Genomic DNA, 20047 nt, shown 5'->3' on the forward strand with positions numbered 1-20047 from the left:
ACCGGCATTTAGGAAGTGTTTTCTGGAGAGGCAGAGGGGCCGGGCCTCCTCTCGGCACCAGAGGGAGAGCCAGGGGCCCGCTGGGAAGGGGACGGAGAAGGGGACACGGAGGACGGTCCCGGCGACAGGGACCACGCAGGCAGGAGGCGGCAGCCGCCGTCCTGCCCGGAGCCACCCTGGGTGGAGGGCTGCCCTCCGGGACCTCGGCCTCCATCCGTCTCCCAGGTTCTCTGAGTCCAAGGGTCCCGGTGTTCCAACGTGCAGGCTCGGAGCAACCGTTTTCTTATCTCATGGGGTTCATGGGTCAGGAGCCTGGGTGGGTCTCCGGGAGCAGACTCACGCAGTGGGTGTTTCATGCCCCTATTTTGTGGAGGTTTGTCTTGCCTCAAGTTTACTGGAACGCTTGTTTAATTCTTAGAGGTAAAGATAAATAACATGGAGAATGGTCTCTGTTTTCGTGGAACTTTACGATTTGCACAGCGACTTCCCACACAGCAGCTCCTAGCGGCCCTGGAGGAGGTGGCAGGTGTCATCGTCCGCCCCGCAGGTCCGCGTGGCGGCTTCCCGAGAGCCCCCAAGAATGTGGGGCAGAGCCAGGACGGTGTCCCCCCGCACACCCAGCTGGCGCTGGGGCGGCACAGCGTAGCCAGGAGAAAAGGCAGCGAGTTGGGTGGGGGACCCAGGGACACAGCCCACGGGCTCCCTGCCCGCCCCGAGGGCGACTCCGGGGGATACGATCGTCTTTCCCAGTTGCTCAGTGGACGAGGCCTTTGATCTCCCGCGGCGGCTTGGCCTCAGATCTGTCTGACCCGCTTGCACGCCTTTGTGTACTTTCTCTCACACCTTAAACCACCTTCTGAAAACCAATAAAAAGCGCTTAGGACTGAAAATCCCTGCAAACGGGGCATTTAGTCCTCGCGCTTTGGCAAACACAGTTCAGCTCCTGTTATACACACACCTTTGGCTTTCTGCACGCTTGAAAGTTATTTGATGAAATTTAAGGAAGCGGTAAGATAAAATTATCCCCTTGGATGCTGAATGGTGGAATTTACTTACAGAATCAAGCCCTTTAGTCGCTCCCGGCCCAGCCGTGTCCCAGTTCCCCAGTGGGCGCGGCCCAGGGCCGGGGCGGGGGGCGTGTACAAAGCCCTCCAGCGGAGGGGGTCCCCGCCAGGGTCACTGAGAAGCTGTGAGCCACGGGGCTACTCTGCCCCGCCCGTCACAGGAGCGAGGGGGGAGGGGGAGAAAAGGGGCCGGGGCGCGAGAGGAGTGAGCAGGGTCTTCCTCACAGACACACCCAGCGCCCGGTCAGGACGCAGGGCAGCTGCAGCTGCGGCTCGGGGGGCCGTGGGGGGGCAGGCGGAGGGGCGGCTGGGCTCTAGCTCCTTCCAGGCCGCCAGCCACGCTCCGGGAAGCGCCGGAATGATCTCAGAGAAGCCCGAGGGAGAGCGTGTCACACCCACCAGAGGCTTCCACGGCGCCTGGAATAAAACCCAGACGCATCACCCTGGACCCCGGGCTCACAGGGCCTCGGAGGGTCTCAAGGGGTTTCTGCCCACAGAGCCCGGGACCCGGCCGACGGGACACGAGCTCTAATCCTTCCTGAAAGGAATGGCCCACACGTGTGGCCTCAGGATTCCCACAGATCGGTCTTAACCCAATATGAGCTCAGAGCCAAAAACCTCTGGCCGCACAGGAGGACGAAGTACCGTGAGTGAGAGCGGACGGCCCCCAGCAAAAGCAAAGCAGCAGGACCAGGCCTGCAGACTCCGCGGCCACCGAAGGACGTTCACCACCGGTGCCAACCCGGCCTCCCTGCAAACCCAGAGGCGGGCAAGCAGGCAGAGGAGAAGACCCTTCGGACAGACCAGGAGGCTTACTAAACAAAATTAAAATCAAATAGAACGTCTGGAACCATATAGATGACTGAATAATGAACAATTTCGTAAATGAACTAAGTACCAAAGCCGAGAAAGTGAGCACTGTGGAAACACAGATCTCTCTGCAAACGACACTGCCTTCAGCACAGAGGGGCAAGGAGGTTGGAGAACAGAACAAATCTCAGCAGAGGAGAAACGTGGGGAAGAGGCATTTCCGGGAAAAGTGGCCCAGGCTCTCGCGTTGTCGATGGTAGACTCGAACACGCTGTTGGAATCAGTGCGTCACACACGGAAAGGGAGACGGCAGGGACGCCACACGTGGTAGAGAGAGCGTCGCAGAGTCAGACGGGAGAAGCCACAGCGGCGCTGGAAAGACTGCAGGCGGCGGGGGAAGCACCACCATCCACCGGGAACCCCTTTCAAGGGTAAGGGTGGAGTAAAGGCCTGTGCGCGGAATAAACCTGGCAGGCTCTTGCCAGCACCCGGACTGCTAAAGGAAGGAAGGTCTGGTCTAAGACACACGGGCCAGGGAACGGAAGCACGTGTGAGAGGAGGAGGCTTCACTCGTGAGGTTCAGGGAGAAACGGCCAGGACCCCGCAGGAGCGGCACTGAGGTGGGGTCAGAGGGAAACGTCCGGAAACGTTCTTCCCGCGAGGCCTGTCTGGCCTGGCTGTGCGGTGATGCCGCTTGGGCGTCGGGGAGCATCCTATCCTGCTCAGACTTCTGGAAGAGACCGCGGCACTGGTACCACTTCTTCCCTAAGTGTCAGGTGGACGCACCGAGAAGCCATCTGGTTCTAAGGTTCTTTGTGGGAAAGGTTTAGCTTCAAATTGAATTTTCAGAAGAGACAGGGCTATTCAGGTTTCTTCCTGTGAGAGCTTGGGTGGTTTGTGTCTCTCCAGGGATTTGTCCATTTGTCCGTGTCTTTGGCTGTATCGGCACAAAGCTGACCCGATATTCTTTACTATTCTTTAAACACGTGTAGAATCTGGTGATGTCACCTCCCTCATAACTGATGCTGTGATTGCGTTTTCACTCTTTTCCTCCTAATTAGTCTGGCTGGAGGTTTATTCATCTTACTGATCTTCTCAAAGAACAAGATTTCGAGTTCATTAATATTCCCTATTGTCTTTTTCTAAAGATTTTTTTTTTTGATGTGGACCATTTTTAAAGTCTTTATTGGATTTGTTACAATATTGCTTCTGCTTTATGTTTTGATTTTTTGGCCCTGAGGCGTGTGGGATCTTAGATCCCTGACCAGGGATCGAGCCCGCACCCCCTGCATTGGAAGGCGAAGTCTTAACCACTGGACCACCAGGGAAGTCCCAGTATTGTCTTTTTCCTGTGTCACTGATTTCTGCTCTGATACGTGTTACGTTCTCCTACTTCCTTTGGGTTTAATCTGCTCTTAGTTTCCTAAGGTGGAAGCTGAGGATGTGGAAACCTTTTCCTGCTATAGGTTCTTAGTGCCCTAAACCCCTCTTATGCATGGCTTCAGCTGGGCCTCCATCTCCCCATCAAGTACCACAAATGTGGATATTTTGTGTTTTCATTTTCATTCACTTCAAAATACTTTCTTATTTCCCTTGTGGTTTCTTCTTTGATTCATGGCTTATTTCAAAGTGGTGATATTTAATTTCCAAATATTTGGAGATTTTCCCAGATCTTTCTGTTATTGATTTCTGACTTAATTCTACTGAGGCTAAAGAACATAATTTGTATGACTTGAAGCATTTTAAATGTTGTTTAGGCTGGTTTTATGGCCCAGAGTATTCTTTCTTGGTAAATGCTCTGTATGCTCTTGAAAAGAATGTGTACACTTCTGAAGTTGGGTGGAGTGTCTGTAAATAGGTCACGTAGAGTGAAAGTGTTCAAGTCTCCTCTGTTCTTACAGAGATTTCCTAATACTTGTTCTATCAATTACTGAGATGGCACTGAAATCTCTTCTAACTGTGGACTCCACTATTTCTCCTTGCATTTCTAAACATTTTTGCTTAATCTGTTTTCAAGCTCCGTTATTGGGTACATAAACACTTAGGATTGTTGTGTCCTTTTGATGAACTGATACCTTTATTTTTGTGAAAAGACCTTATTTCTTGGTAATATTATTTCTCTAAAATAGACTTTTCCTGCTGTTAACATGGTGGATCTTCTCTCAGTGTTTGATTTTAACCTGTCTGTGTTCTTGGGTCCTGCTTTTTTTATTTGGTCTGGTAATCTCTGCCTTTTAGTCGGGGTGTCTAAACCATTTACATTTAATGTGATTATTAACAAGCTGGGTTTAAGTGTTCAGTTTTGCTACTGGTTTCAACTCGTCCCAACTGTTCTCGCTCCTTTCCACATTGTCCCGCCTTCTCCTGCGCTGAGTGTTTCTGTCTTCCTTATTGGCTGCTTTCTTTCAGAGGCCACTTGTCTCTAACCCATCTCCGCCCACCTGGAGTCACATCACATCTTCACACCCAGTGCAAGAACCTCCCTGCGGGCCTTTGTGCTGTCACACATTTTACTGCTACATGTTATGAACCTCACAAAACATTGTTATTATTTTAGCTTTAAGTGGTTTGTTATTTTTTAGATCGTTTACATAAGAAAATAAGTCTGTACTTGCCCATGTGGTTGCTGTTTCCGGGGTTTCCCCTACTTTGTGCAGATCAGATCTGTACCTGCTGCCCTCATCCCTGATGGAAGGACTCCCTGTAACTTCTCACAGAGCAGATTTGCCGTGATGAATTCGTCCAGCTTTTGGATGTCTATAAATCCCATTTTAAAATGTATTCTGAGACACACCTTCGGTGGGTAAAGAATTCTAAGTCAGCAGCGTCTCTGCTAAACACGGGTGGTGCATGCTGGCCGCTGACCTCTGGATGCAGTTCTCAGTCTGGCTTTGTGAGGACTTGTGGGAAGGACACACAGCCCTGACCCTGAGAGCCGCCTCCAGACGCCAGCCGGTGCCCAGCTGCCTCGGCTCCGTGTTCTGCCCAGGGAGGGGCCCTGTGATGAACTTCTGGAGGCCACAGGCTGCCGGTGTAGACATCGCCAAGGAACGATCCCATCGATGAGAACGACTGGATTCAGAGCCAGGCACAGGGGCTGAGACACTGCCTTATGTACGCGCCTCTCCTGCGTGTGCCCGTGTGCCCACACACGGTGAGAACTGGCTCTCGGGAGCCAACCTCACTGAACATGACTCGACCCCGTCACCCTCCAGATCTCGCCCTTCCCTGTCCTGCCAGTGAAGACGCCTTCCTGCCGTTTCTCCCTCTGCCCTACCCACGGTGTTTCTCTAACAAAACCCCATCCACCTGACCCCTCAGGACTGGGATGACTTAGGCTTCAGTACCAGACGCAGGCATCTGAAGAACAGTCCTGGCCTGAGAGATTCTTTAAATTTGCTCCTTTTAACGAACATAGAGAAAAACCACATCACACGTTCATTTCTGGGAATGGGGTAAATGCCAGCATCTAAACCTTACATGTTATACCAGATCAAAAAAAGCGTTACAGCCAGAGAAATTTATTTTAAAATAGAAACATACATACGTTAAGCCTTAAAATAGTCAAATCTTAAACAAAAAGGAAAAAAGCCATTTGATCCCAGAGTCTGCACGGAATGGATCCAAAGAGACGTCTGATATCCCCTCAAGGACTGTTTACAGACCCCGAGACGAACTCCCCCGGGCGAGGGCAGGGCAGTGACAGCGCAGCCCCCGCCAGCACCGGATGCTCCCGCAGCCACGGCGACCGGACAGACGTGCACGCGGGCAGCGGCGGCAGGGCTGCCAGCTCCCGTCGGACACAGCGTGACGGAACCCGGGGATGTGAGGGACGTTCGGTGTTTTGGCAACGCAGGGGGCGTGACGTCAGGAAGCTCCACCAAAGCCTCTGCGCGGCTGCGAGCAGCCGGGGTCGGGCTCAGTCTGCGTGGGGTTTCTGCTGGGGATTCGCCTCGTAGGACTCCCCGAACTCGTTCACCCTGCTCTTATCCACGGGATAAAGCCTGCAACGAGACCACGCGTGCGTCACGCCAGCTGGTTTGGACAGACGCACGCGCGTGTCCTGGGCGCGCGACGGCCAAGACCTGGACGGCCGGTTCACCACGGGAGAGGAGCGTGTGGGTGTGCCTCGTGCCCTCCCGATGTTCTCGTGACGGTCAGGCCAGAGCTCTGCTCTCGAGGCCGATGAGAGGACGAGAACAGTGATGGCCAAGGAGAGGCAGGGCCGGGACACGTCCACAGGGGCCCCGAGCCCGCGCCCCCGCCGTGCAGCACAGGGCTGAGGCGGCTCCTCCGTCGGGCTCCGCTGAACAGCAGCTGCGAGCGGCCCTCACGCCGGAGAGCCGTGTACTCGAGGGGCGATCAAAGCAGACAGAAAGCGGCGCTCCGGCCCCAGGGCCAGGCGCCCCCCGCCCCCCGCCAATCTCTCCCCGCAGGACCAGGCGTGGGTCCGCGGCCCGAGCGAGTCCACCGGGCAGCCGCGCCTCAGGCCGGCACTCACCATCGCTGGTAAAGGTACGCGAGAAACACCACGTCGTCCCTGAAGCAGGCCAGCCGGTGGGAGGTGGGCATGGTGATGACGAAGGCGAACACGTCGTCAATGAAGGTGTTGAAGGCCTGCGGGCGGGCGAGCCGTGGGACGGGGCCCCAGCGCCCACCCGACCAGCCGGGCACGCGGTCACGTCCCTGCGCTCGCGCGGCCCAGTGCCCTCAGAGCCACCCACGAAGCGGGAGCCAGCTGGGGGCGCGGAGGGGGGGCTGACGCCCAGGGTACCCCCCTCGCACAGACCCCAAGGCCCAGCGTCCCGCCTGCTCTCGGCACGTGGGGCCCAGGAGCGCCACCTGGGAGCCTGGCTATCACGGTGCCGGCCTGCCCGAGAAGGGCCGATCGGTTCCGAAGACAGAAGGATGTTCTAACCGTTCCCCCACCCCAATGCCGCTCGCTCTAGCTCACAGCCAACAGCACCGGAGGGCCGCGTGGGCCCCGCGTGTGTGTGGGGGACAGGCCATGATGCGCCAAGACAGCCCCCGGCCAGCCCGGCCCCGGGAAGCTGGACCCGCCGTCTGGGTGGACACGGACCCAGCGCCCCGGACCCTGGCCACCGGGTCAAGGGCCCCTGCCTGCCCTTTGATTCGTGTTGGCAAGAAGCAGCGCGGCTCTGACTCGGAGAACACTTTGTGCCGCTGCGACAGAGAAGCCTGGCCTTTCAGAGTCGCCGCACGGCACCCTACGCCTTAAAGGAGCCCCCGACGCTCTTCCACAGGAGGGCCGCCTGGTGCCCGGCCCAGCCTGACGGCAAGTCCCGAGGGCCCCGTGCAGGCGAGGCACTGACCTTGTAGGTGAAGGCCTTCCAGGGCAGGTGAGCCACCGACTTCATCTGGGGACAGGGAGACGGGGCGCGTCAGGGGCGGCACAGAGACCCGGGGGGCGCGGGGCCGCGGGGCGCGTCTTACCTTGTAGTTCACGAAGAGCTGGGGCAACATGAAGAGGAAGCCAAAGGCGTAGACTCCTAGGAGACAGGCGCACGTGGAGGCGTGCCGTGCTCGGGCCTGCGGCCGCGCCCCCAGGCGCCGAACCCCCCGCCCCACCCCGCCCGCGGGGCTGTGAGACAGGGCCTCCGGGTGTGGGCAGGCCACACCCGGAGAAGGTGGCAGCCCGCGAGCCCGGCCCTGTCCGCCCGCAGCGCGGGCGGGCGCTCCTCCAGGACACAGGGCCGGGGGCTGGGGCTCTGGCGTGCCCCGAGACGGCGGGGTTCACTGCCCGCACCCAACCATCCCACGGAGAGCACACCGCCCACGGCCAGTCCCGCAGGCCCAGCAGCAACACAGGGCCCGGAGAGGAGAACGCGGGGCGGGCCGGGGCCGGACGGGGACCGCTCACCGCCCCGGGCCACGCGGCGGTGGGACAGCGAGCCGCTGTACACGCTGGCTCGGGGACGGCAGACCGCGGACTCACCGTTGACGAAGCTGCTGACCAGCCAGGAGTACCAGCTGGAAGGAAGGAGCGGGTGACGGCGGAGGCCGCAGGCCCCGGCGCTATGGCCTCCGCTAACCACCGAGCCCCACCCGCCCTCCCGCTCGCCAGCGCCAGCGCCAGGGCTGGGGTCTGCTGCCCCCGGTCCCGGGACCCTGCGGGCTGGCCGGGGGCAACCTGCTCGGGGAGCGGCCTCCCAGGAGCCCCCGCCAAGGTGAGGGCAGACTCGGCACCTACGGACTGTCCTTCGCGACTTCCAGTGAGACGGGAGACCACGGATGCCCGTGGACGCCTCGGCCCCTCCGGCCCCGGGCAGCGTGTTCGAGCCCGAGGCCTGCTCCCGTGAGCGTCCCCGACCCCGCAAGGACCGGAGAGGGCCACGCAGCGCCGGCAGCGGCGGGCAGGCCCGGACTGCGGCCGAGGGGCGTCCCCGCGCCGGCCCCACCGCTGGCCCCGTCAGTGAGCCTGGGCTCCAGCTGAAGAGTCCCAAGGGTGACGTCCTACCTCTTGTATCTGACGTTCAGCAGAGAATAGACGGCGCCCCCGATGCAGAGGGGGTACAGCAGATACGACAAGTATTTCATGGCCTACGGGGGACAGGAAACGTCCGGTGAGTCCACCATCAAACCTGCGGAAACCTTCTTGATGGAACTCCCGAACAGAAAAGGGGAAGACGCCCAGCACGTTTAGGGCAGCGAAGCTAGTCTGTGTGGAGGAGGAGCGTCAGTGAACATTTGTGCAAACCGCACAGCAGAGATAACGGTAACAATACCGGCCCGTGAAAAACAGCCAAACTGACGGACCGACCCAGGGCAGAGAAATGACTAAACGTCTTGGAAGGAACTCTGACGAAATGCTCCCAGAACTCTGAGTTTAGGGCTGCCTTCCAACTAACGCAGTTTGAGCTTTATCAAAAACCCAATAAAAACCGGGATGCAGTCGATGCCCGTTAATCCAGAAAATAAAATCCCTGCTGGGGAAAGGCGTATTAAATCAAACTGAAATCCACAGCTCCCCTCGGCGGGGGGACTCGGATGGCCTAGGACGCAGAGCCTGTGGGGTCACCACGTCTCAGGGACAGAGGCTCAGCTCGCAGCCCCACAGCCGCCCACCGGGAATAAGACATCTCTTGGCGGAACAGGACTCAGCACGGGCGCCCGCAGGGGCTGGGAAACAGAGGAGCCCCCGGCCTCCCTCCCGGGTCAGAAACCCCAGGCAAGCAGGCAGGCTCCCGGGGGGGTCTTGGCTCCAGGACACAGCTTCTCCACGGGGACGGTCGCAGCCAGGACACCGCCTCCGGGTGGGCACGCACGCCCCAGGCCACCGCTCACCTGAGTGTCATACTCCTCCGTTTTCCTTTCAGATTCACTGTAAGTGCCAAACTGCAACGAAATTCAATACAACCACGTTCACCCGCGGACCAGGCAGGCATCTGGGCTCAGCTTGGCTACCACGGAGGGAGGGACGGGGCTGCAGGCTGAGAGGCAGGAACCCTCAGCCCAGGCGTGGCAGCCCCCCCGCTTCAGGGCCGGGGGTGCAGAGGACCCGATGGCCCCAACCCGCGAGCCACAGCGTGTGGGACACGAGGCGGAAGCAGGCCCGTGAACCTGTGCTCCACCCCTCGCGCTGCTTCCTGCTCCCAGTTCCGCCGAGTTTTGCAGCGCAGACACTGCTCTTAAATCAAGGTGGATTCACTGGGCTGACTTAGATCAAGAGGAGCTGCAGTCCCGTCTCCGAGTGACCTGCCCTTGACCTGGAAACCCGGAGTGTCATAAACCCCCAGGCCCCTCACAGAAAGCAGAGCGAGCTGCCCGACCGTGAACCCCCAGTGACGCGCGAGCCCCCGCCCGCACCTGCCCAGGAAACTCCACACCAGAGGGCAGCTCTTTGGGAAGCTAGGAACCGTGCTGTCACGTGGCGGCATCACACCCCGGAGTGGGGAGTACCACCCCTGAGCCCGGCCGACCAGCGTCCTGTCTGGTCACGGAGGTGGAGGTGCTGCTCGGCGCGCTCGGTGCTGGGTCTGCGACTGGGGACCCCGGGTGCATCAGAGCCCCGGAGGCTCGTGGGCAGAGCTGCAGAGAGGTGCGGCGACCCGCCCACTCGCCCCGAGACGCCCCTGCCTCTCCCCGCCGGTCTGCAGGCGACAAGCTGCTCTCGGGGTCGGAAGGTCAGCACCGTGACCACGTGACCATCACCTGCCCTCACGGTGCCCTGCATCTCATCGGGACGCAACTAGGAAACACATCAGCAGTCAAGCTGCACGAACAGACTGGCCGAAACACCAAGAGGGCGAGCTGGGAGAAGCGGGAGGAGGTGACAGATCCCCGAGAAGACACGGCTGGGTCCCCACCTGAAACGTGGGCCTCAGGCCTCTCCAGATGACAGCCATCTTCAAGGCCTTTTTCACTTTCCACAGCTGAGAAGTTGAAAAATCCACACTTCAGGTTCCAGGACCGGGGAGAAGCCAGGACCCGCTCCTTGGATGGCGACGGACCAGGGCATCGGCCGTGCAGGCCCCGCACGCCCCAGCCCAGCCCTACCACTCAGCTACCCGCTGCTCTTCACGCTTGCCGGCGGGTACCCCCGGGACGGCCCTGGTCTCCAGCCCACGCCCACCCAGTCTGTGCGCCCACGTGGACCCGACCACCTCCCCAGGACCGCCGAGATGGCACCGGTCGGGCCGTCCCCCGGCCTAGCCCACCTGCACTGACACCCCACCCCGCCTGTCCCCAGATTCGCCCTGGCACCTTCTTTCTGCTCCCCGGGGGACCCCAAGCCCCACGCCCTGCTGCGGCCGGTCTCTCCAGGACCCTCCCTGACGTGGGACCCGAACCACGGCCGTGAGGTCGGTTCCGCATGGTGACTAGTGCCCATACGGGGTCCCGCCAGCACTTCCTTGAGGGGCGGTGCCAGCGCAGCCCCCAACCCGACAGCCGCGTGAGCCGGTGCCCACCGGCAGGGGCCCTGGAATACGACCACGGCTGAGGGTCCCGGTCAGGGTGGTGCCAGAGGCCCGCCGCCCCCTCCACTGCCCCTGCATCACACGTCCTGCTTCGCACGGCGTCCAGCGCAGCCAGAGGTGCACGGGCTTCAGCCACCGTGTCAGCACATCCCACGGACGGACGGGACGAGCTGAAGCTTCTGGGCCACGAGAAACGCGGAGGCATCGGCAGCTCTGCCCGAGAAGCCGCGGCACGCGCACCCTCGCCCCGCTGCCGGGCCAGCGGCCGCTCCTTCGGCAGTGACGCGGGTTCCGACTGCGCCGAGCGCTTGGGCCCCGGAACCGCAGACACGGCGCTCAGACCGGCGCCCCGGCGGGCGGCTCACCTCGATGGCAGCTCCGACGCCCGCAGGAACCAGCACCAGGAGGCTTGTCTGCTCGTCCAGCAGGAACAGGAAGATGACCACGGTGCTGAAGCAGCGCCAGAGCACTGCGGAGAGACAGGGCTATGCCGGGGCCCGGGGAACGGCCCCACCGTGCCTCGCCCACGGCCCCCTCGCGCACCAGCACCCTAACCGCTTCTCCCCCTTTGTCCACTAGAAAGGAACCGCAGACCACAGGCGGCGACAGGAAATGCAAAACGATTACAAAGGGCTACGGAGCCGACAGAAGGCAACCTCAGCAGGTGAACGTGTGTAAGTTACGCTTACAGACACAAAAGGCACAGGAAGTGTGCTGAGAAAACTGGTTCCTGACAGGGATCCTGCACTCTAATCCCAGGTTTTCCTGCTTTCACACTGGCCCTGCGGAGCCTGCATCTGTCCTTTAAAAGCTGCACTTTGTCCTTCCAGGTTGTGCTTTAGGAGATGCCACAGCCGTGGAAACACTCCCTGTAGGGTGCTCCCCGCCAGGAGCTCAGGCCCCGGGACCCGCAAGCCCCGCTCACGGCACAGGCTGAGAAGGCCTGGGGAGGGGGCAGGAGGGCTCAGCGGGGGACCCTCCCCAAGGAAGCCAGAGGTCATGACAGAAGACCCCGAGACACGGACTCTGGACTCGGGGGCCCCCGCAGCATCCCAGACCACCCACTTGGGTGTCACTTCCGCAGGAGGAAAAGAACCGTCTCTTGCTGGAGACCCAGCTTGGGAGCCGAGCAAGACTGTGAACCGACACAGACGGGCACGAAGAGCCAGCACCCGCGTCACCTGCCCGCCATGGTCCCCGGCTTCCGTGACGCTCACCACGACTGCGGAGACAGCACCCTCCCGGGTTGCTACCACAGGGGATCTAAAAGCCCCTCCCGAACAAGAGCCACGCTGGCCACGGGTGATCGCAAACTGTAGGTTTCAAAACGAGCTTTATCACCTGCCTGTTATCAGCCAGCGGTGGGACGGGTCCTGAGGACGGGGGCAAGTTCTGAGAGCACCTACCTGCTTTGGTGGACATTCCGATCATGCTCTTCTTTTTCTTCCAGAAACTGATGTCATTTTTAAACGCTAGGAAATCAAAAAGCAGCTGCAAAGAAAACAGGACAGCGATGAGCCCCTCAAGCAGTGTAGACAAGCCCGGGCTCGACCCGAGATGCTGGACTTTCAGTAACACCCGTGTCTCCCAACACAGCTCTGGCGAGATTTGGCTTCACTGGCGGCCAGTTCCCAGGCCCTGGGAACCGGCTGCAGCTTGGCGCCCGTGCCTCGCGGCCTCGGCCCCGCCCCCTGACCCCGAGCCCCGAGGCTGGCTTTCCCCAGCCGCCGCCAGCCGCCGTGTCTAACGGGGATTCTCCCGGCAAGGCTGATCCGTCACTCTCCGAACTGCCACACCATACCTCCCTGCACAAAGAAACGCGTATTTTGCAAAGTCATTCGTTGATCTCACTGGTTTTGGATTTGTTTTCAAAACAGCTTCCAAAAGCAGCAGACGAAGCCCCAGGTCCTTGAGCTGGTCGGGGCCCGAGGCGCAGACCCTCTCCTGAGCGGGGTGGGGGCAGCCCTGCTGGGGGCCCGGGAGCACTCACGTGGAACGCGGCCACGAAGAAGGTCAGCGCCAAGAAATACAAGTTGGTGTCGACGAAAATCCCTTTCACTTCGTCAGCGTCCTTCTCTGAAAACCCTGCAAAGGACCGAGACCCTGCGTGAGACGGACGACGCCGACCCCCCACCAGAGCCCTGGCAGGGTCACATCTCAACAGCAGGAAGAGCTCCTCGGGCCAAACGTGGCCTTTCAAGGGGGACGATCTCACAGGCGGAATGGAGGCCGGGCTCCAGGGCTCCCGGGCTGGACCGACCCCCTGAACCCGGGGCGCCCGCCCAGCGGCCTCACCGAACTGCTGCAGCGAGAACACGGCGTCCTGCATGTGGATCCAGAAGCGCAGCCGCCCCAGTGAGATCTTGTCGTAGGACACGGTGAGGGGCAGCTCGGTGGTGGAGCGGTTGATGACCTGCGGGGAGGGCGCCGTGACAGCCCCGCCCCACGCACGCTGCTGCCCCGCCCCACGCACACCGCCCGGCCCCACGGACGCTGCCCTGCCCGGCCCCACGCACGCTGCCCCGCCCCACGCGCGCTGCCCTGCCCCACGCACGCTGCCCAGCCCCACGCACGCTGCTCTGCCCCACGCATGCTGCCCTGCCCAGCCCCACGCAAGCTGCCCTGCCCAGCCCCACGGACGCTGCCCTGCCCCACGAACGCTGCCCAGCCCCACGCACGCTGCTCTGCCCCACGCACGCTGCCCTGCCCAGCCCCACGGACGCTGCCCCGCCCCACGCACGCTGCTCTGCCCGGACCCAAGGCCGCGTCTCCCCTGTCCTCCCCTCTTGTGGGGCCCCAGCCCCAGCTGTCCTCGGAGCCCCGGCAGGGCACCTCCCCCAGGAAGCCCTGGCACCCTGACCTCCCGCCCACCACCCGGGCCCTGCGCGTCTCTCGCGACCACAGCCCCGGGCGCTGGCGCCGCCTGGGCAGGAGCTGGGGGCGCGGCCGAGCCGCGCACAGGCCCGAGGGAGCCCTGGCTACTCACCGTGAGGTCCTTGACCCGGCTGCTGAGCTCATCGATGAACAGGATGGGCAGGTAGTGCACCGTCTTCCCCAGCCGGATCCTGGGGGGTCGGAGCCGTTTCAGGGCCGCGGCGAGCTCCCGGGCCCCCAGGACTGAAGGCGGCCCCAAGACGCTGGGTTACCTCACAGAGCTCACCCCCCCGCCGCCCCCCCGGCACCTTCAGTGGCTTCTGGTCGCAAGAGTCCCAGGACACGCCTCCCCAGGGCAGCAGGGGCGCCATGAGCTACGTTCTCCCCCTGCGCAGCTGCCACCAGGAGGAGGTGGGGACCAGGCGCACAGTGGGGCACCACGCGGGACGCGAGGGGAAGCAAGGGGCCGCGTGTGCGCCGACACGGGGCAGCCCGCGACGCGGTGAGAAGCCAATACCCAGCTACCCTCCACGCCTGGCCTTCACCCCATGACCCTTCTGTGCCTCTCACGCTCTCAACCGTGTGAATGGATCACGTGTTCAGAAATTAGACTTTAGTTTTACAAAAGAGAAAACCTCATGACACCACCACAGGACCCACTGGAAACTGAAGAAGGAAACAATTCTCAGCAGAGCCATTTCTAGGTGCTATGTGACGACCCAGTGACAGGCTGTGATCTCACAGGGGGGCTCCCTGAAGTGTACAGACACGGGACAATCTAAGCCAGTCAATTTTAACAGTCACGCTTACAATAGCAAGTGATGGGAACAGAACCTCACAATCAATTTTTAAGCAAAGGTAATCGAGTCAGAGCTAACAGGACGCAGACAGGAGAAAACCTCCTGTGCAGGGTGCAGAGGGATAGGGGCTCATCACAGCTCTCCATCTTCCCTTCCGGCTTTTGCCAAGAGCAAAGGGCAAGGTGACTGCCTGCCGTGTCATCGTTTCCCTTCCATATCCTGGCGGCAGCCGTGATCAGCAAGACCCCCAGGGAGGAGGGGCAGGCTGGGGCGCTCCAGGAAGCACCCCAGGCCCCTCGTCACAGAGAGGGCTCGGGAACGTGGGTGCGGCCCATCTGCTTTAGGACTCTGGCCGGCCACGATCCCTCCAGCCCCCACCCACCAGGCCACCCCTTTGCTGTCCGCTCGGAGTGAAGGAGCGACGCGCAAAGCTGGGCGAGTGAACGTGAACTACGGTGGCCTTCCCGCCGTCTGGGCCTCAGCTCAGCGGCCCGAGCAGCAGCACTCACATCTTCATGTACCGCTGCACATCCGCGGGCAGGGAGGCCCCGTCAAAGACGAAGTCGTCCACCATCACGTTCAGGGTCAGCCTCGGTCTCCAGTGAGACACGGGTTCGTCCAGGGCACTTGCTGGCCTCTTCTCAGCCTCGACCTGCCGCTACATGTAAGGGCTGGCTTAGCAGGAAAAGGCCAAGGCTGGGGTGGGAGGGGCGCGGGGGGTCTGAGGCAGCAGGGTGCCGGCGCCTTCACCGGGGACAGCCCACGAGCCGAGAACCCAACCGTGAGCAGGGCCAGCGGGGCTCGGGGGGACCCGCGGCTGCCAGCTCCCCGACTCTCGCGCCCGCACCGCCTTCTGGCAGCAGAAGCCAAACGGCGTGCTGTTTTGCACCATGGGGTCCTGGATCTCACTGCCTCCTGTCTCAAGCCCTTGTCTGGAGCAGGGATCCCCAGAAGGACGAGCCTCCGGCACATCTGCAGGAGGTGCTGGAGCTGAGAGCCCCGCCCTCTGCAAGGAGGCTGAAGGGAGGCGCTTCTAAACCAGCTCCACCCCGCTGTCTGGAAAGGGGCATGTCCACGTCTAGGGAACAAGCCTAAAGCTACTGAACTCAGAAGCAAACTCTGCCCGGCAGGGGAATCCTGATTTCAGATCTAACTGAGAAGCTCTGTGAACCGTGTCATTCTACTGATATGTACCTCCTGTCTAAAACTACAATGTAGCACTAATAGTTACACTAAAAACAGCCTTCCAAGGAGTAGCGATAGCTAACGTTTATTCAGCACCCGTAAGTTCCAGAGACTCCTTCACCATTCACACCACCGCCTGGCACCCCAGAAAGGCCCATGAGGCAGTGTCGTGAGGTCCCCAAGGAAACAGAACTGAGGGGTCTTTCCAAGGACACACACGAGACACGCAGCTGCAGACACATTCCGGAAAGCTGCCGCCCCTGGCGCGGACGACTTCCCTTGCATTCAACGCGGACCCGAACACCAGAGTCCTTCTGTCCCCCCCTCCACTGCGGTAATGACCGCGTATGCCATCTCCAGCCTTTCCCTGTACGTACAGCTTTCTATGGGTGGACAAGATACAATCTGCACACCACCTTTTTCATAATTTTGAGTTATACCCTTAGAATAAATATTCAAGCGTTGTCCTGTCCTACACACAGTGCAGTGTCTCCCAACTCTAAGTTCTGACTGCAGCTGAGCTCTGCAGAAGGGGCTGCCCTGGACCCACCGGGGTACATACACGCTCCCTGGGGCCTGAGAAGGAATCTGGGTAAAGAAAATCACCGAACAGGCTTCCCCGGCGATCCAGTGGTTAAGACTCTGCGCTTCCACTACAAGGGGCGCGGTTCGACCCCTGGTTGGGGAACGAAGATCCCGTGTGCTGCACGGCGCAGCCAGAAAAAATCAAAAACAAAAATCACGGAACTACTGAAACCGCATGTCACTAATCTGACATAAATTTATCTGCAAACCCATGAGAAGTTACCGAGCTGACAACATATGTGCCAATAACATCTGATCGCTTCACTTCCCAGCAGTCAGTCTAGCGCCAGATGCAGACTGTTCGTGCAGACACGTGTGTGTGAACCACAAGGGGGCCCGCGGGTTTCCTTCAGCCGGCACCACTCACCTGCGTGGCAGATTCCCCAGTGAGCAGGTTGACCTCTTCCGGTTTGGGGACCATGTAGGTGGTCAGCGGGCTCACCAGGTGCACCTGCTTTCCGTCGTGCCAGGGCAGGACGCCGGCGTGATGGACAAACACGTAGGCATACAGCGTCCCGTTGTTCCTGGTTTTCTTTGGAACAGAAACATTGACCGTCCTGCAACAAAACAAATGATGACTTCAACCATGTACACGCTATGTTGCGTGTGCACACACAGTGGAGACCGTGCAAATATTTCTATAAAAAAGGTTGTTTCAAACCCAAACCAACTAATTTTAGCTGAGAAATACTAAAAACGGAACCCAGCTACCTGGAGGTCACTGAAGTCCTGAGGGCGCACATTTATGGAACACACCCTGAAAGCACGGCAGCTGCCCAAAAGCTGAAAGGCCTGCATTCCGGGCGCTGAGGTCACAGGCTAAGGGGGCCAACACCAAATGCGTGTGCCCCACCCCCTGCCCCGCCCCCGTGGCAGCTCTCCGAGGGGCGATGGGCGGGCGGCTAGAGGATGTGTATCCTGCAAGACACCAGGCACCCCGGTGCTCACTCTGACGCCTCCCAGACAACCAAGAGGGAAGAAGAGAACTTGTGACAAACACGTCGTCTTTACAACTAAACTTGCTGGAATTTAAGAAACTAGAACCATAGCTTAACTACAGCTTCAAAGAGTCACTCTACAAACGTCAACGTTTATATTGCTTGCTCTGTTGTAAAGTTACATTTCACTTAATTATGATTTTCGGTTAAATTCTTCTCTCCGTCCCCCTCCCTTTTCCCTTCTAGACGACATAACTGAAGCACTTCTGCCAGGAAAACACAAGTTGTGCTCTGTGGGAAACTGCGTAAGATCTGCTCCCCACATAGTCCCCACCCTAACCCCCGCTCCTCTGGAAGCTCCCAGGGCCGCACCGTATCCCACAGCTGTCAGATGCTGGGTAAGCTACTTCCTAAAGGACAAACTCGACATCTACCACTTTCAGGTAAAACAAAGTTTGCTTGTGTGCGTATCACACACGCCTGCAATGAAAACGCTCTACCGTGCGCGAGACGGCCGGTGATGCTGCTTCTCCGTGGTACCCTCCTCACGGGCAGAACGCTGACCTGTCAACAATCTCAACGACGATGATGCCTGCCTGTCACCCTGTCCACAGCCATACCTTTCAAATTTGGACTCCACGTCAAAGTCCTCCACGTTCAAGACCAGGTCCACGTTGTTCTCGGCACCCAGGTTGGACCGTGTGGTGGTGTACACGCTGAGCTGGAAAGGACGTCAACAAAGTCAGCTGGGCAAGGCCCCTGGCAGAAAGCACACAGAAACCTGACCAGCCACACAGGGAAAGGTGCATCTTAACTCCCCAAGGGACACAACTCCGCCCGGTGACAGGAGGCTCCGGGACGCGCCTGCTGCACAGGAACAACCTGCTAAAGTGTGTGGCTGGCTGATGAACGGGGCAGGGGAACAGGGACTCGGGACGCCTTGTGATGGGGTGAAGAGGGGCACGGGGGCCAGGGTGCGGAGTCAGGAGCTTTAGGATTCGGGGGCGGGGAAGAGAGGACTCAGCCCAGACCTGGTCAGGTTCAGGTGCGAAGGGCCCGGCCCTGCCCAGCCCGAGGTCAGAGGTCAGGTGCGAAGGCCCGCGCTCACCTGCAGCTTGGGCCTCCGCGCCAGGTAGGGCTGGATGCAGTTGCCGTCGCCGGCGCACGGGCGGGTGTACACGATGCCATACATGACCCAGCAGGTGTGCACCACGTACACCACGAACACGCCCACGACCAAGCTGGTGAAGGAGCTGCGGCCGCTCCACATGGCGGCGCCGCCGCCGCCGCCGCCCGGCCCGGCCCGCCTCGCAGCCGCGGGCCCTGCCGGACGCTCCGGCCGCCGCCGCTCACGCGAGAGCCGCCGCACGCCGCCGCCACCGCCGGGGAAAGAACGCGCCGCGCGCCGCGGGCCGCCAGCAGCTCCGCATGCTCCCGCCGCCGCCGCTGCCGCCGACCTGTCGCTGCGGGATTCGCCGGTGCGCCGCTTCCGGGCCCGCGCCGTCCGCCGGAAGTGGGTGCGCCGCGCGGCACCCTGGGAAGCGTAGTCCCGCCTCCGCCGCGCACGCGCGCACGCCTGCGTGAGTAGCGCGGCGCTGACGTCACCTGCCTGCGCCGTCCTCCCGGCGTACCCCGCGGGGTCCGGGCGCTGGGAGTTCGGCGGGTCCGAGGGCAGCTATGGCGAGGGGGCGTCAGGAGGACGGGGGCGCAGGGCTCCCCAGTGCCGTCCCCACCGGAGGAGCGGGAGGGACCCTCACCCCCGGGCCAGACGGCGGGGCGGCGTGTGAACGCGGAGGAACCGGGCTGGAGACGCGGCGCGGGTGTGCGCTGTTCTCAGTCTTTCTGAGTCTGGCGTTATGTCAACGTGAAAAATGGAAGAGAAGAGAAATAGACTCACAAAAGTCAGCGACCCTGTCGTGTTGATTTCCGTCGTCTTTAAATATGAACCCCCAGAGGGGCGCCTTGGAAGAAAAACACAGCATTTCTAAATGAAAGGCCGAGGCCCTTAGCAACGAAAGTAATCGATAAACAATCTATAATAAAAATAGAAAAGAGTTTTATTTGAGCCAAGCTGAGGACTAGCCCAGAAGCCCGCTTACCTGGTTTCCCTGAGAAACTGCTCCGGATAAGCATGATTTTCAGCACAGTGTTATATCTCGTCAGAACAAAGAACGTTAAGCAAGTCAGAGATAACATTTCTTCAAGGTTTTAATAAAAAGAACAGGTCAGCATGTACACAGTGAATCAGTATGGCCTTGACGCCTAGGAAGGGCTTCTTATCATCAAAGGAGGACCAGCGTTGGCGTCCCAGGAAGAGCGCCATTTAATCTTTTTTTTTTTAACACGGACATTCTTTACTTCTGGTCAATGTGTTCTTTTTTTCGAATAATTACAGCAGATGTATAATGTATGTTTGATAGGCCACAAACGGGCTATTTTAGTTAGCATCAAATTCAAGTTAATTCATGCATAAGCCAGAACGACTTGCCTATATCTCAATATGTGAAAAATTGTTTTTGTTATTTTTTTTTAAATCACCCTCCAGTGCCTCCCAGGAGCCGAGGCTGCTGAGGGCTGGACCGGATCCTCAGTAGCTCCCGTTAGGGCCAGCCGCCCGCCCGCTAGAGGGAGAGCTCAGCTGGGGCTCCGAGGAGCGAGGGAACTCATTCCCCCTGTCCGGGGTTGATGGTGCTCATGTTTTCCTGTTGAAAGCTGCCCAGTTGGCCCCTGGAAGGGCACGTGCTCTTCCTGTTTGCATTGAAGAGTCCGTGGACTCAGGACCTTTGATTCATTGGAGCCTCCCATGCCCAGGGGCCGGCTCTCTGTGATGGAGAATGCGCCATCCTCGTTCG

The 20047-nt window shown here is 60.1% G+C and overlaps 1 protein-coding gene across 3 annotated transcripts; it reads right to left on the bottom strand.

Annotated features, from left to right (window-relative positions):
- Window positions 1-5354: 5354 nt before the first annotated feature.
- On the bottom strand, window positions 5355-18560 carry CLPTM1L (CLPTM1 like). Of its 3 annotated transcripts, none has more exons than XM_024125625.3 (17): window positions 18304-18557; window positions 17816-17916; window positions 16625-16814; window positions 14997-15139; window positions 13800-13878; window positions 13109-13226; window positions 12804-12898; window positions 12220-12304; window positions 11179-11282; window positions 10202-10267; window positions 9180-9230; window positions 8353-8435; window positions 7831-7865; window positions 7329-7384; window positions 7208-7252; window positions 6376-6491; window positions 5355-5878 (listed from the first exon to the last, which is right to left on the bottom strand). In XM_024125625.3, the coding sequence occupies exons 1-17, from the start codon at window positions 18463-18465 to the stop codon at window positions 5794-5796; spliced, it is 1614 nt and encodes a 537-aa protein (XP_023981393.1). In that variant the 5' UTR covers window positions 18466-18557; the 3' UTR covers window positions 5355-5793. The 3 variants fall into 3 exon arrangements, 2 of the variants coding, with proteins under 2 accessions (XP_023981393.1, XP_007105724.2); XM_007105662.4 differs by having other exon boundaries at window positions 14997-15145; XR_003680856.2 differs by lacking the exon at window positions 7831-7865 and having other exon boundaries at window positions 14997-15145; window positions 18304-18560.
- Between the last annotated feature and the right edge of the window lie 1487 nt (window positions 18561-20047).

The sequence above is a fragment of the Physeter macrocephalus genome, chromosome 8 (assembly GCF_002837175.3).
Source record: "Physeter macrocephalus isolate SW-GA chromosome 8, ASM283717v5, whole genome shotgun sequence".
NCBI classification, from domain to species: Eukaryota; Metazoa; Chordata; class Mammalia; order Artiodactyla; family Physeteridae; genus Physeter; species Physeter macrocephalus.